We start from the raw sequence: 17,474 nt of genomic DNA, 5'->3' as shown, positions 1-17,474 counted from the left end.
ATGATCAAACTGCACTGCTTGAGGACAGCACTTCTGTACCTTTTATTAGTCACTTAAAAGAGGCCATTTCAGCAAAACCTGCTTTTCTCGCCCTTCCATGCCAAGCAGCACTTGCCAAATTGGCCTCCTCTACACAGCTGTTTCAGACACAGCACACAGGAGACTCTAGGGCAAGTTGGCCACCTTGGTCAGCCAGGATGCGTCATGTTTCTTTAACAGTTTGGGGAGGTAGGCTAGGCATGCCTGGCCTCTCTAGGGCTTCCTTGAAGCCCCCCTTTATGAGAGGAACTGGGGAGGGTTTCCAGTTCCAGAGCCTAACAAAAGAGGCACTGTTTCCTTTAACTATTTCAATTTCTACCTTATTCCTTTTTATTTGCATTTTAAACTTTTTGTGCCTTCCAGAATTGGACTAACTGGTATGATTGGTTTATATTTGTTGTTTATATCTGAGATGTTTACCAATTTTGTCTTGACAGGAATTAAACATTATTGAAAAAGGGATTAGTTTAACTCCACTGCCCTTAATAAAGGATCCTGCAAACATGTAGATAATGTGGAATATGAAACACATTTAGAGGCAAATGATGTGATAATACTGTAGAAGCCTATATGTCATAGTATAAACAGAGGATGGACTAAACATGGTGTACAGGCAGAAACACAAAGCTACTAAATACACATGTGAAGGCTTCTGTACGCATTTTCTTTTAAGTTGTATTCCTTAGGTTAGATTGTTAATACATGCAATTTTAAAAGAATAAGGACTCTAAAGTAACTAGCAGACAGTTCTGCAAATGAATTTAAGATTGCCTTTCTGTTTTGCAAACATTGGCCCCTGCCACACGGCAGGGAAAACACAGGGAAAAGTGCGGCTTTTAAAAGCCGCACCAAAGTTGAGACGCCGCGGCGGGATCCCACGGATCCCCTGAGCCGCGTCGCATCACTCCCCGGCACGATCAGATGCCGGGGAGGAAGAGTCAGATGGGAGCGGGAGGCTGCCGAACTGCGCATGCTCGAGCATGCGCAGTACGCCCGGGGGCCGGGATGCCCCGGCGCAAGGACGCGCTGGCCGATCCCATGGCCCGGCTTGAGGCGCTCTACTTTTTTAGTGCGGGTTTTTGGCGGTAGGGACGGATCGGGGACGGGCAGGCAATGATTCCCAGATGTTGCTGTGGGATCGTGCCCGTTTGCTACGCCCCCGTTCCATCCCGCTCCCGGCCCAAAACACCTCGTATGAACAGGGCCATTCACTTAAGGTAGGGTTGCCATGTCATGAAAAGTTTCAGCTGCTCATTTCCACACATTAAGAATTAAAAGGACAGGGAATTTTCCCTCCAGGCCTGTTAGCAACCCAAGTCAGATGCCAGGAGGAAGCCATGGACCAGAGAGCGAGGCCAGCCCGCTGCACATGCGTGTGCAGTCGCAGTTTGGCAGGATCTCGCATGCTGCTGGGGAGATGGGCGCGCCGGCAATCAGACGGCCGTCCCTGCAGTGGATTTTCAGGTAGGTAGTAGTGTTTTCTAGGGGTTTTTTTGATGCACAGTTTTGCCCGGATCGAGGACGGGTGCACGCCGTTTCCCAGATGTTGCAGTGTGATCGTGCCCGCTTGATGCGCCCCCGATCTGTCCCTCTCGCATGGCAAATCCTCCCGTGTGACCTGGGCTAGAGTATAATACCATAGAGTCCATCTTCCAAAGCAGCCATTCTCACCAGGAGAACTGATCTTGGTCATATGGAGATCAATTGTAGGTTGGCAGCCCTACTTGGGGCCTTTCCAACCCTGGAAACTCCTGTATGGGTGAACAACACTGATTACTTTATAAGACTGTTGTAAGTATTTCTGAGATAATGGATGTGAAGCACATTTAGTACTAGAGATGTGCTTTATAAATGCTTCTTACAATAAAGGCACAAAATTTTCAAGACTCACCAAACAAGATGGTGTAAGAGCTTGCTCAGATATCCCCAGTGAAATGAACTCCAACAGTATTTGAAAAGAATGTGGAACACTTAAATGAAGCTGTAATATCTGTAATACTGTCTTGTAGTTCTTGAAATCCTTACCAGACTTATTGTGACCAGTTGTGGTGTGGTAATAGAGCACTGGACTGCGTAGTAGCCATGAGCAGGTTTCTCAGAGGCCTTGGGTCAGTCATTCTCTCTCAACCTAACCTGTCTCACAAGATTGCTGTGAGGCTAAAATGGGAGGAGGAGAGAACCATAGACATCATCTTGAGCTCCTTGAAGGATGGGAGAGAGAAACATCTGGTAGCTATTCACACCATACATCCATGTTTAATGAACAAATGGAGAAGGTAAACAGGATCACACCTTCTGGTCTGCCCCATGATCTCTTATGTTCACAAATTCAGCTGAGAAAATTAAAGGTTAGGAGAGAGGACAGTCGATACATTATCTTGAGCCTCACCCCATGTGTTCGTATATGAAAGAGCTAATATACTTCTTGCATGCAATAACTCAAACAAGAAGTTTCACCAAACTGCAGAGTATTCCTATATCTTAAAAGGTCTCTAGGATGATGACAAGAAGTTTCACCAAACTGCAGAGTATTCGTATATCTTAAAAAGTCTTTGTTGATGCCAAATGCCAATGCCTTCCCACTGTGACACAAAAGAAAGGAAGCGTAGAGTACTGAAAGCTGGACTTGAAACAGAAAGATCAAGCTTAAATTATGGCCAACTATGACGAAATCTTGGGCTGCATTCAGAAGTCCAGTTTAACAAGGATAAATTAAAATGCATGCAACTGTGGACTGGTAGCAGGTGGGCATGGGGTCCACATGCCCTATCCCTGTGTTGCTCCCTGCTCTCATTAAAGTGGTTTATGCTGAGTTTGTATATGCATGTGTGACAGCTTCCTCTTCCCCACTTTCTTGTTGTGCAGAGCATAATGAAGAAATGGTGGTTTGAGACTAATTCTGGTTATTTGTAATATATGAATACAAAGATGCCCTTTTAACCAGAGCTACTTTCCCATCCACTAACTCACTAACTGGGATCACCTCCCTGGTTAAGAATCTAGGCTTGGGAGAGAGGAACTAACTTCTGGTAAGCCATAGTTATTTGTGGGTAAATTCAAAGTCTGATTCTGGATGATCTTGGGCCCATTACCACCTTCTTGCCTGCCTACAAGGCTGGAGATGAGAGAGGTGCTAGAGAGTTGAAAACAGTATGATAAAAGCATTGTCTCCTGTGGTGTGACCACTTGCCTCACGATCATTTCTGCCCATTGTTTTTGTTGTGCTTTGAAGTCTGCAATACCTGTGTTGCCAGTTTATGTCACAATACATTTTGTTAGACTGTAAGGTGCCACAAATATCTTTACAACTTTTCCTACAGCAGAGGAACATGATTACACCTCTGCTGTTTGTTTTACCAGAAGTGACAGTGTGATAAAGGAAACAGGTGTAAACACTCAGAGAAGATATTATTTTTTATTCCAAAATATTGGTCTGCTGCAGCAAAGCAAGAAATAGTCTTGTAGCCCCTTAAAGACAAGTTTATTGTGGCACAAGCTTTTGTGAGACAGAGCCTAGTACATCAGAGCATGATGCTTCCCACCCCCTAACATGTATTGTTGGCCCCGGTCACATGGGAGGCTTTGATCTGCAAGAGGGACGGATCGGGGGCGCATCAAGCGGGCGCGATCACACTGCAACATCTGGGAAGCAGCACGCAACCATCCCCGATCTGTCTCTTCCGGCCGAAGATGCAGATCAAAAAAAGTACAAAACACTAGTACTTACCGAAAAATCCGCTTCAGGGGTGGACGTGTGATTGCCGGTGCGCCCGTCTCTCCCGCAGCATGCGAGGTCCTGCCGAACTGTGCATGCACACGCATGCGCAGTGGGCTTGCCTCGCTCTGTGGTCCGTGGCTCCCCCCTGGACATCTGATCATGCCAGGGAGGAACTGCACGGCAGCTGGGGGGATCTATCTGATCCTGCCGCCGCACTTCTCTTTTGGTGTGGCTCACAAAAGCTGCACTTGGCCACGCCTATTTCCCCCAGTGTGACCGGCGCCGTTGTTATGCAGTGCCTGTATCCTCCTAATCCTCTGGTGTGTGGTGGCCTTATTCCCATCTCATCCCCCCAAGTACTAGGCATTGGGTAGTTAATTGCCTGCCTGCACACTCCTTACTCCCTTTCCCCACAGAAATAAAGGTATTTTCAGTATCCAAAGGCAGAGAAAGAAGGCAGAGATTTGTGACACACTCACATTCCATGAACAAATGTAGAGTATGAGGAAATGCATACCCACAAGTCTTCCCCTTGACCTCTGTGCACCACTTTCAACTCTTTTAGGGTCAACCTGTGGTAGTCTTTTCCCTCTGTTACTGACAGTGTTTGTTCAATCACTGATCCTTCAGAATCCAGACAGTGTTCCTTCCAAGGTGTGGTATTTCAGTTTCTCCTGATGTTTTTGTTTTTTAAGTGATGACTTATTTAGCTTCTAACCACACCTAGTATAGAAGAGAGGTTAGTAACTTTCCTTTAGTACTTCCCTCCCATGTGCCTCTTATTTCTTTGATGCTCCCCATTTTTCTCCTTCTGTGTAACAAGCCGAAAGGGAAAGCTTCATCAGGCTTTCCAGTGCCCTTGGCTTTGCAACCAGCTTCCTGCTGCTCCCCAGCAGCAAGAACTAGGTCCCCCTGCAGCCTTGCCCTGAATTGTTCTTTCTCACTACCTTATTTGTTACCTGTGTGGACAAAACATGGAGATACAGAATGGTTTCCAGTAGGCAAAGATGCCAGATAAGGATGTGTCTTATCTCCCTATCTCTTCAATTGATATACAGAACATATCACAAGGAAAGCTGGATTAGATTTAGATGCAAGTGGAGTGAAAATTAGTGGAAGAAACATATCCAGATGACATCACATTACTGGTAGAAAATAATGAAGACCTGAAACAGCCCCATAGCCAGAAATTTTTGGCCGGTGGGGCTGGGGTGCTGGGATAGAGGAGTGGGTAACTTAATTAGATTACCCAACAGCATGTGGGGTGGGGGGTAGCAAAGGAAAGAGAGAGCGAGAAGGCATGCCTTCTCTCTCTCTCTCTCCTTCCCCAGCACCCCCAGTGGGAGGAGGCTGGGGAAGGAAAGGGAAGGGGCCCTGCCACTTCTAGTCAGTTTTACTCTGATTAGCTGTTAGGTTTAACAGCTGTTTCTCTTGAGTGAAACTGACCAGAAATGGCAGGGGGGCTTCCCTTTCCTTCCCCAGCCTCCCTGCTGCTGTGGGGCAGGGCACACTGGTGTGGGGAGGTCTGGCCTCCTCCTGGGGTGGGGCAGGGCTCATCTGTGGTTGGGCTCTGCCCCCAAATGCCCCACCATGGCTACAGGCCTGACCTAAAATGACTACTGACAAAAGTTGAAGCAGAAAGTACCAAAACAGGATTACAGCTGAACATCAAAAAGACCAAAGTAATGGCTACTGGGGAATATACAACTTTAAGGATGATGATGAAGAAACTGAAATAGTTCCAGATTGTCTATTCCTTGGCTCCATCATCAACCAAAAGAGAGACTGCACTCAAGAAGTCAAAAGGAGACCAAGAATGGGAAGGGCAGCAATGTAGGAGCTAGAAAAGATTCTTAAGTGTAAGAGTGTGTTACTGGCAACCAAAATCAAGTTAATTCATGTCACAGTATTCCCCGTTACTATGTGTGGGTGTGAAAGCTGGACAATGAAGAAAGCTGACAGGAAGAAAGTATATTTGTTTGAAATATGGTGTTGGAGGAGAGTTGTATGGGTACTGTGGACCACCAAAAATACCAATGCGTGTGTTCTAGATCAAATCAAGCCTGAACTCTCTTTAGAAGCTGCAATGACTATATGGAGGCTATCTTATTTTGGTCACATTATGAGAAGACAAGAGTCACTGGTCAAGACAATAATGCTAGGAAAAGTGGAAGGCAGGAGGAAAACAGGAAGACCCAACATGAGGTGGATTGACTCAATAAAGGAAGCCATGGCCTTCAGTTTGCAAGAACTGAGCTAGGCTGTTAAAGAAAAGACATTATGGAGGTAATTAATTCATACGGTCACCATAAGTCAGAAGTGACTTGATGGCACTTACACACACACACTCTCACACACAGAGAGATTAGAGAATGTATATGGCTACTGTAATGTTGATAAAAACTGTTTTATGTTGATTGTCTACATTGGCCCCAGTCACACGAGCGGGAAAATCCGCACTGGAAGGCAACGGTGTAGACTTTCCAATTTCCCAGGGGGGGCTGGGGCTGGGCCAGAGGCATTGCTTTGCTAGGAGCAAGGGTGGCTCCCGGGGGAGGCTGAGCACCTTCCTGAAAATTTCGGCGGGGGCTAACGCCCCGCCGCCCCCACGAAGATTACGCCTATGCTGGAAGGGAGGCATTTTAGAGGAGGAGCTAAAAGAAGCGCGGGAGTGTAATCTTACGGTCTCCCGTGGCTCTGTCCTCAGGCCGTTGGCAGCCGATCACACCGGGGAGGCAACAGCGTAGTCCCAGCAAGGCAACACGGCAGTACTGCATTACTGCACATGCGCAGGTCGCAGACAGCTGCTGGATGCCACGGGCTACCGGCGCGTCTCCAATTAGACGCCCACCCATGCCGCACATTTACCGGAAGCTACTACCTTTTCCCCAGTGCCTTTTAAATCTGCTTGTTCAGGCTGATGGTACAGGTTGGAGACAGGTGTGCTATGCTTCCCAGATGTTGTGGTATGATCACACCCTTTTGATGCGCCCTCAATCCATCCCTTTCGCGGGGCAAATCCTCCGTGTGACCGGGACTATTGTCTAGGATTGCCAGCAATCTGTAGTGGAAAATATACTTTTCCTTTAATAGAGGCTTTTAACATGTGGAAATGGGCAGGTGAATCTCTTCATGGCATCACCTGATAAACATCACCTGGTAAATACCATCCTTTTAAGCCTCTTTTAAAGGCAGATCTGCCGAGAGTCACCATGGGCTTCCAGACAAAGATTCCATCTGTCCCCCCATGATCTTGATCCAAACTAAATATCATAACAAAACACTTGGTTGGCTGTTACCACACTATAATAATAAAAGGACTTGCATGTCCATCTGTCTGTCCATTTGTGGCAGGCATAACTCAACAGAAAATAAAACCAGGAATCTCAAAATTGGCCACCAGCTTCAGGATGATCATGGGAATCCCAGGACCAAAAATGAAAGTAATTGAAATATCTTGGCCCAGGTTATCTCCAGACCAACCAACCCCCATGCTATTTGCAATGGAATTTAAACTTGTGTAGTGGTTAAAGTGTTGGACTAGAATCTGAGAAACACAGGCTTGAATCCTCACTCTGTCATGGAAACTCACTGGGTGACCTTGGGCCTGTCACACACTTTCAGCCCAACCTACTTCACAGGGTTGTTGTGAGGATAAAATGGAAGAGAGGAGAATGATGTAAGCTGATTTGGGGGAGAGAGAAGTCAGAAGAGGAAGTAGATGAATGGCAGATCATGAAAGGAACAGAGCAAAATGAAGGAGGAGAGAAGTGTAGAAAAGAGTTAAAGAAATGTAAGAAAAGACAGAGAAAGGGTTTTTGTTGTTGTTGTTACCACATACTAACAGGGCTGCCCCTTTGCAAGATCTGGCTGTGAAGGAGCTGGGTGGAACTAAAGGAAAAAACAAACCATAAACTAGTGAAGATAATGACCTTATTAGGAGGCTGCATCCTGTCAAGGACTGTAACTTGCCCAAGCTGGTCTCACCTTACTCCAGTGCTGGCTTAGCTGATGGGTGTAATAAGAACTGATCAGCAAACAGGTTTCTTCAGCCTCCTTAGTAAACCTTGCTAAAGGGTCCAGCCAGCAGACTCCTAATGCTTTTTATTGTGCTCTTCCTTCTCTGCAGCATGACACTGACTTCATGGCCTCCAGCTGTTTTAACCCCCTGTTGCACCCCCAGCCCCCCCCCCCGTGACCCTGGTGAAAGAAACAGGACATTTCTCTCCCCCCCCCCAGATTCTTGGCAACCATAAATATCCCATAACTTTTGTTTAACTGTTTTTTTTTGTCTACAGCTCTGCAAAACAATGATTTTTTAAAAAGTGCCTTATTTGCACTGTTTTCTTGAGCTAAATAGCTTTACATCAACTGCTTCTTGCCCCATTATAGTCACCTGTTTGTTTTATACAGAAGGGGAGGACTGAGAAAATAAAATGGTGGGAGTGGGCCAGATTTTGCAGCACCATTTTTCTGATCCCATTGGAAAACCCCACAATTAGTTTTAAACAATTTTTAAAACTCGCACATGTGCACGTACACACACACACACACACACACAAAACAACCCAGGCCTGATCTGGTTATGTGTAGCTTAGTTCTGGGAAATGTTTAGACAACATATTATCGATATGTTTAGACAACGTATCAAGAAATATTGAAGCAACTGAGTTTGCTCAGACTAGAAAAGAAGGATAATTGCTGTAGCAATATTTGCAAATGACGTTAGCAAGATATCACCAGGCAGTAGCTAGCTATCCCTCACTGGGTTGCTTGAGATACATGAAGAATTCTTGCATTTCCTTTTAAGATAAATTTTAACTGGAGTAGTCAGTAATGACTGAAGTTTTCTCTTTTAGTGCAATGGTCTGGGTACCTCTCAAAACCTGTGTACAAGACAGTACTGCTACCAAATTGCAATAAACATAGTTCGAATGAATTGCTTCCATGCCTCCAGACATCCAATTTCCAAGTTTTGTTCGTTGGCAAACTATAGCTGAACTGAGGAAATACAGTGTGTCACAAGCTAAGAATATACATCTGAGAGGATTAATGCATGTTTAAGACTTGAGGGAGAAACCAATGGGTAGAAACTATGTTCCTGCCTTTCTTTTTCTATTATTTGTTTCCTGGTTGCAGAGGGCTAATCTTTACTCCATTAGTCATTACACTACAATGACTGTAATTTGGAGGGAGATTTCAATAGTGAAAGAGCCAAAAGACATCCACCCAAGAGGTGATTTCACTCTTCCTGCTTTATGTATTCATTTCATATTTTCACATATTACACTGCCATTGTGGTGGTGTTAGCTGCTACTACTGTAGTCTTCAGCTGCTTCTATACTTGTAAAAACTTTATTTTGTAAGTCTTTCATGGGCATGATTATAATCAATCCAAACCACATGGATACCTATTAATAAAAGTGGCCAACCATGCAGTGACATGTCCAGCAGACATGTCACTAAGGTAGCATTTATATCAGGCCTAAAAATGTGGTAAAGAAGTCTTGAGAAATGGCTGGAGAAATGTGTTTTTGTGATGCCAGAACAGTCTGATTTAAGTCTGACACATGTAAGTGTAAAAGCTCATTGAAACTATGACTTGATGCAAACCTTTCCACAAATATATGCAGAGAAGCCATTACTGGCTCAGCCTCAGCCGTTACCTCTGTCTTCAGTATTGGGTCAGGATTACATATTATTTCATCTCCCAACACTGTATCTTGAGATATATTTGTTCTGATTCACTGTAAATTCACATTCTGGTAACTGTTATGCAAAAGTTCTCTGTATTTTTCATAGGTAACACTTGTCAAACTAAATATTAAACAAGCATAAATTGTGCTCCATCACCAGGGTCTGGCAGATTAGGCTTCAGAGCCTTCCAATCTTATGGTCCACTAATGTGGCTATAACTAGGGTTGCCAACTCTGGGTTGGGAAACTCCTGGAGATTTGGAGGTGGAGCTTGGGGAGGACAGGGACCTCATTGGGGTACATAGAGTCCACCCTCCAAAGCAGCCATTTCCTGTGTAGGGGTTGATCTCTGTAGTCTAGAGATCAGTTGTAATTCTAGGAGATCTCCATGTGCCTCCTAGAGGTTGGCAACCTTATGAGAAGCAAGAGCTGGTGCACACAGGACAGCAGCCATAGCCACAGCTATTGTGGCTTCTCAAGCTTCATGAGATTTAATTCATTCTATTTGTCAAGCATTATGAATGAGCTTTTGTAAGTCACTGCTCACTTCTTCAGATATCTGGTTTAACCCAAGGACTAGAGTGTGTGTTTCTCTGGCTTTAAGACCCCAGTCTTATTCATACTCCTCATAGAACATAAACATAAAGATACAGGAGTGACTTCAGCAATGCTTGTGGTGCTGGAGAGAACAATGTCAAAAATGCCAGAAATAAACGTTATTGCAAAGCAAGATGTTTACCTTGCCTCATAGAACATAAACATAAAGATACAGGAGCGACTTCAGCAATGCTTGTGGTGCTAGAGAGAAGAATGTCAAAAATGCTAGAAATAAACGTTATTGCAGAGCAAGATGTTTACCTTGCAGCAATTGTCACATTTCTTACAACCAAACCAAGTTTTGCATCTTAAATTACATTCACAGGCACAATAATCTGTGGTTAACACAATCCCCGTCTGAGACAATGAGAAAGATTCGAATGTTAAATTCTATTTAGCAGTAAGATCATACATTCTGTGAGCACAAGTAATCTTGCTCCAAAGTCAAAAGCAAACAAAAGTTTGGTTGGCTGCACAAATTCAACTAGAAACAAAGTAAACAGGAAAGAGAGCCTCTCACCTAAGTACCTCAATTTTTAGTTCTTTGGGCCAGTGCCCTTTGCATTGGTAAGGCATCTCTGCAGGTGTATCAGTGATTGTGAAATCTTTGCTTGTTGTAAGAAGATAACCTCTCCTTCTAAAAACCTTTCCATGGCATTTTTGCCTTCTACAGAATAAAAACTGTTCAGGCTTACCTCAAATGCAGGGTTTCTGTAGCCCACAGAAAAAACATTGTTAACTTCATTCTGAGTCATGTCCTTAGCCAAAACAATGGCTTATTATTTGGGCTTCTTTTCAAGGCAGTGTCTGTGATAATGTGCAACCAGAACCAACATCCAGTAAAGCTGTGCGTACAGAATCTCTCTTCCTAGAAGGTTACCTGACTGGAACCACACCCAGAGTTCTCATATGTTATTCATTGCTCCACCTACTGGGTTTCTTGGAAGTCTCTTGCACAAACCAGAGTAAGAGCCCAAGCTTGTGAAATTTTTTAAAAAGGGGATGATCAACACATTGCTTTGAGCCATTCAAAAGAAGGTCACATGTTTGTTCTTACATTGTTAAATCATTACCTCTCCTAAAGCCAAGTGTGTAGATCCCTGTGAGACCTTATGTTGCAGAGGTAGGGGAGTTGGCAGTACTTTCATATTTGGTGTTACTCCATGTGACATCATTTAGAATAATCAGAGAGAGAGACAATAGCTAATGTTGAAAAATAAAACAAAACACCCCGGATTTCTATATGTCATTGGATGACATGCCTTTATCCATGGAACTGGATCCAGCCAGCATTTCTGCTGGTGAAAAAGGAAGGAGACATCCTTTTTGTCCACACAAAAAGGCTGTGCTGAAAGTCATGGGGTGTGCACACACAAAAGCCATGTGCAATGGGGGCTCTGATATGTAGGGCAGTTGGGGGAGATGGAGTGGAAAAGGTGGCTGGATCCAGCCCACATGATATATCAGCATTTGCTGTAGATGTGTGTGAAATTTAAGAACACAAAAAGAGTCCTGCTGGATCAGACCAGTGCTCCATCAGTTCAGCATCATGTCTCATACAGTGGCCAACCAATTCCTCTGGAGGTCCAAAAGCAGGGCATAGAGGCTGAGGCCTTCCCTTGATGTTGCATCCTGGCTCTGGTATTCAGAGGTTTTTTACTGCCTCTGAATGTGCAGGTTCTTTTTAGTCACCATGGCTTGTAGCCACCACAAACAGTTAGCTGCACCATAGGCATGAATGCCAGGTGGATTTAAAGGGTGTGATCAGACATGAACATCTGGGAAGTGCCCCGCACCCATCGGCAACCCGTTTTGCTCTGCTGAAGAAGTGGAGTAAAAAGACACCAGGGAAAGTCTGGTAGCAAACGGGTTGCTATGGGCTACAGATGGACTTTCCCCTGTCTGATTGCTCCAGCATGCTCTCATGCCGACTCCGTGCCATTGTCCACCCCCTCTCAGTATGCGCATCATCACACATTCCATAGGGAGCCCTCAGTGCTGAGACGCGATTCATCAACTCCCCATTTAAGCGCATTGAGAACAAACGGGGGGAAAAAAGACTCACCCATGGTTGCGTCTGATCACGCAATGACCGGCTGCCCTTGCAGCTTCAAAGGACGGTGTGATTGCGCAACTGCGGGTCAAATTCCTCCAGAGGATATAACCTCGCTTCCCACCACGTATTATCTCACACATGTGACCGCCACCCTATCTTCCATTAATTTTTCTAATCCCCTTTTAAAACCACTACCTCCACTGGCAGCAAATTCCACATTTTAATCATTCACTGGAAAAGGAAGAAGGAGTAGTAGTAGTTGGATTTATACCCTGCCCTTTGCTCAGAGTCTCAGAGCTGCTTACAATCTCCTTCCCTTCCTCTCCCTATAACAAACAACCTGTGAGGAAGGTGGGGCTGAGAGAACTCTAAGAGAACTGCTCTTGAGAAAACAGCTCTGAGAGAACTGTGACTGACCCAAGGTCACCCAGCTGCCTACATGTGGAGGAGTGGGGAAACAAACCCAGTTCTCCAAATTAGAGTCCACTGTTCTTACCCACCACACCAAACTTTTCCTTTTTCCTATTTCCTTTTATCTGTAATAGGACCAACCTGCATGGATGTGTGGGGGTCTGATATATGTATGAATAGAATGTTGGACAGACATATACTACAGTGATGATGAATGCACTGTGCATGCAGTGGGATTTGGACATGTGTGACACTTATGACACTGAATGGGACAGCTGCTCATCCAGAGGTGCTATTCACTTGAAGAAGATATACAAATTTTGGATCAACTACTGATCATAGTTCAGACAAAGTCAAAGCATTCTTCAGACCCATTTGAAGAAAAAAAAAGATATCTGAGCAATGAATGGAGCATTCACATCTTTATTGATATACATACAGCTTCAACAGTTAAATGTTATTTTATTTATTATAATATGTGTTCCACCTTCCCTACAAGCTCAAGGCACCTACCCAATATTAAATCTTACAACAATAAAAATTACACGTCTCACTAAAACATTATTTTATAAAGCAAAACATCACATCCAGCACCATCAAATTAACTCTCAGAACTTCTGAAAGGGGAAAAAATGGTTGTAACAACACAGTCTTTATTTTCTGAAGGTCAGCACACTAGGGAGCTTTGGGGACAATGTTAAGAAGACCCTGCTCTGCTTTGAAGCTTTTATGAGGTGGGAGGGTTTGACCTGGATCTCTCCTGTTACATTTAACATTTCAGTTTTTATAGCTGTTAACGTAGTAAAAATAATGCCACAGAAACTCACTATGGTAAATAAGTTCTGTTTCTGTCCTGAATGTTCTCAGATCTCCCTGCACTTTACTGTTTCCTGCATTGTATTCAGGCAGTCATTTCCTGGTACATAGTAATGGTTGTTATCGTTAATAGCCATGTTTGATCATGTAAATATTCCTGGCAGAATATAATTCCCAAAGTGTTAAACTGGCGTCATAACTCTTTTCAAAAAATTCTGTACATAGACCTTAAATGTAATCAAGAAGCAAAAGGCAACCACATAAGATAAGGACAAAAAATATTTTTAGAAACAGCTACCCACAGCAGTTAGGAGTGGTTCAAAATACACAATATTCTGTTACAGATCTGTATAACTCTACATGGTTTTGTTTATGACTACAGCTGAAACCATGTTCCAAGGATGTCACAAACAAACTTGATGAGGGATATGGACCATTAGGCACCACACAGGTGCCATTTTAAATAAAGGAGAGACAGTAACTTAATAGCTTTTGCAGTGAGTAGGCTGCATAGTAATGGCTAGTAAAGAGGACTTTGTTCTAAACTTTGGCTCAAATGATGTTACACAGAGTTCTGTGATTATTCTCCTTCTTTAAAAAACCCAAGGCACCTTGAAGGCTTGTGAATCTGAGTGGGAAAACAGCCTGTGGAGAGAAGCTCTTTAATCCTTTCCCCTTTGTCTGTTTTTGCTTAAAAATGCCTTCTTTTTTATTCTTTTCACCCTTGCAAAAGAAAGATGCAGGATCCCTGTATCTTTTCTCTCAAGAGGTTAAAAACAATCAGCTTAGGAAGAATGAGTTTGAGATAACTAATGGAGAAATGGGAAAGTCACTTTCAGGGAAAACAGTGAAATGATGTCAGTCCTCTCTAGGAACCACTGGAAACTCTATTGTCTTACTGTATCATTTCCAGCAATTCCTTAAGAGGACTGATGTTATTTCTGAGTTTGCCCCAGAAGTGACATCATACTGATGATGTAGGTGCCTCCCCTGTCCCCATCCCCTGATCTCCTGGTTGCACAGGGCAAAGGGTTAGGCATCGTCTCTGCACAGATTCTTTTTCCAGGAAGGGCTATGCAAATCTTTGTGTGACTGACTTAGGGCAGAGTGAGACCACCTCTCCAGTCATCCCACATCCTAGCTCTGTCTGGACTTCAGCTTCCTATTGTTGGAAATGTATGTGTTTACAAGGTCTGATTCAGTCATTATAGGGTTAACTTGTATTCCTAGTTTGCTATTGTTTAGACTGACCTGGAAGGGATACCTGGCACTAAGCCAATGGGGGATTTGTCCGGGAAAAGTAACTTCTATTTTGATGCAGATTGGTCATTTGTTCCAGGTGACTTCCTTTTCTAGGGGTCAAGAAGAAGGAGGAAATCTCCATTACGCGTGTGTGCTTGTCTTCAGTATAGGAAGCTTAGAAATGTAGCTCTTAGTGTTTTGTTAATTTGTAGCAATCCCGTGTACCTTTTCCCTTAGAATAAAGTATTTTTAAAAAGCAAAGAAATCTCTTCTTTCCAATAGAGCAAGATCCATCAAATAGTCTGAGTATTAAACAATTTTTTGACTATTTACAACACCTATCAATAGTTGTAGACTACTTCTACCTCTCACTCTCTTTCTAATTTCTTTCTTTCTTTTTTGGTGGTGGGAAGTGGATGACTTTGCCCCACTGAAGAGAAGAAACCTTCAGGTAAGTCCAGTGTTTCGTTCTCGTCAGTGGATGAAGTCATCTAAGTTAGTCATATGCCAAAGCTACCTGACAGGATGGGATGTATTAGCTAAAGCATTCCTTACTCTAGTTTCACCCCATTACTTGCTGTAGCACTGTTCTCCCAAAGGCCACCCCAATGGAGTCCTACTGGACAATCCTATAGTGCCTTACGAAGGTAGAAAAGGATGACCAAGTGGCTGCCCTACAGGTCTCATCTATGGGAGGAATTCACAGGAGGTGGCGGCGGCTACAAGCATGGACAGCTTCAATAGGGAATTAGATAGGCATATGGAACAGAAGTCCATCAGTGGCTATTAGCCACAAGGTATAGATAGGAACTCTCAAGCTGGGGCAAGTGATGCTCTGTATTCTTGGTGCTTGTGGGAGAGCTTTGAGTCTCCTGGCCCCACTGCTGGACCTCCTGATGGCACCTGGTATTTTTGGCCACTGTGTGACAGAGTGTTGGGTTAGATGGGCCATTGGCCTGATCCAACATTGGCTTCTCTTATGTTCTTATGTTCCTAGATGGAATCCAGCATATTCAGCTGGGTGCAGGGTCCAGTCATTTTGACAGTGTTTGCCAGAGTGCTTTTGGTAATGTGAACAAACTTGACACACACATGGTAGTTTTAAAACTAAAAGAGTTAAATGGCCCGTGGAGGGGGTTATGAGACTAATGTTTGAACTAGGATTCAGTGTACTGGTTATGTACATTTGTGCTTTCAGTTATGAAAAGAAAGGAGGACAGGCCCAGTTAAGGGATCTGTCAAGAGCTCTTTTATTTTACTGCTGACTTCGCCCTAAAATGTCACACACTTATGGGAGTCACTCTTTTCTCTATGTTAAGCCTCTGCTTAATTTACAATGGGTGTAGAAGAAGAACTAGAAGTTGGGGATTAATTATAGATGTCTGAAATGCCCCTTCTCTATCAAGAATTTCAGGTCCACCTGAGTTTTTTTAGCACCAGCAGAAATTTTGCTGAGTTTTTCCTCTTTGGCAAACTCCCAAAGCTTCGATATCCATATTAATGAATAAGCAAATGCTGCACATCAGGAAACTCTGAACATTGACTTGGGGGTCATTCTTTTAATATCTCTCCTTATATATAATTGAGTAGTGGGGTGGCGCTTTCTGAACATTCCACATGCCTCTAAATCAATTGGCTTCGTGATGTGTCACTCAGAAGCTGTCCCTATCCACTGGCTACGTTGCCTGAGTCCCACCCACAGAGGCGGTGCCTGCCAAAATTTTCCTCAGAAGAAGGTTGCTTCACTCCAGTGAACACAGCTACTGTCTTCGTTCTCCTCGCTAGATGACAATTGATTCCCTCAGGGGACAAAACCCGCCGTCTTTAGCCTCCAAGTCAAGTTTGCTGAGGCAATACTTTCCAGAATGGAAAAAAACCCGCCAAGTAAACAGCTGTCAGCATGGCGTAGGTGGGGGGGGGAACAGCCAGCCCAAGTTATCACAAAAAAGCCAGTGGATTCACACACAAGCAGAGATAGAGGATGGGACCAGACACACAGAAAACAGGAAGCCAAAAACCCGAGGCATGCTGCAAAGCAGAAATACAGACACAGTCACAGACAGATCTACGTAGGCGCGCACAAACAGGAGGAGTGCAGGAACAACTGGCTGAAGTAGAGAATTACGTATACATTAAAAAATACAGAGAGTGTGCAACGCTGGGATAAACCCTGCGAGTGGGGGGAACCTTTAACCACACCCAGAGTGTGAAAACCAATTACAAAGAGAGGGGCAAACTGACAGAGACAGATACAGACATCCAGGCATTGTTCCTCACTTTTGTGGTCTTGATTTAGCCTTGACCAAGGAGGGAAACAGGCAGAGACAGATACACATAGATAGACGTTCAAAGGGGGGGGGGATATGGCAATAAACAAGACATACACTACACGTGACAAACCCAGTTAAGTGTGCAAAAAATGAAAAATTAGAACACACTTCGGCCAGAGCAGAGGAAGGAGATGTTTAGGGGGAAAAAAACCCAATGTTTCAAATTTGCAAAATGCATCCTTACTGGCTAACTTGAACAAATCCTTTACTTTGTACAGACTACACTTCACATTGAGAAAACCTAATAGATCAGAGGAGACAAAGAAAGCGGTGAGAAGACACACACAACACATGAGAAGACCAGGTAAGTGTACCAAAAATAGGAAAAATTATGGGAAATTTGGGCCACAGAAAGGAAGGAGTGTAGAAATGAAGGGAAAATTAAGAGACACTTGGGCAGAGCACAGGAGGGAGACATTTTAGGCAAAAGAACTCCCTGTCACTTGCACCCAGTGGAAGACAGTGTCTCACCCAGTATGAGTGTGTCCTCGAGCTCCTCGACAAGCAAAAAAAGACACCTTAGAATGCCACTGATCTAAGCACTGTGAAATGTATGCCTCTCCCCACTG

General features: G+C 44.0%; 1 protein-coding gene across 1 annotated transcript in view; it reads right to left on the bottom strand.

The window, feature by feature from the left end:
* SLC28A3 (solute carrier family 28 (concentrative nucleoside transporter), member 3) overlaps positions 1-10,862 on the bottom strand; it is an 84,547-nt gene extending 73,685 nt beyond the window's left edge. The window contains exon 1 of the mRNA XM_015419267.1: positions 10,746-10,862. Coding sequence (XP_015274753.1) covers positions 10,746-10,805 — 60 coding nt within the window. The 5' untranslated portion in view covers positions 10,806-10,862. The remainder of the gene's footprint in view (positions 1-10,745) is intronic.
* Between the last annotated feature and the right edge of the window lie 6,612 nt (positions 10,863-17,474).

This window comes from Gekko japonicus, unplaced genomic scaffold (genome assembly GCF_001447785.1).
Source record: "Gekko japonicus isolate JY-2015 unplaced genomic scaffold, Gekko_japonicus_V1.1 scaffold133, whole genome shotgun sequence".
NCBI lineage: Eukaryota > Metazoa > Chordata > Lepidosauria > Squamata > Gekkonidae > Gekko > Gekko japonicus.
The sequence above is the reverse complement of the archived record's forward strand: the minus strand, read 5'-3'. Positions and strand labels throughout refer to the sequence as shown.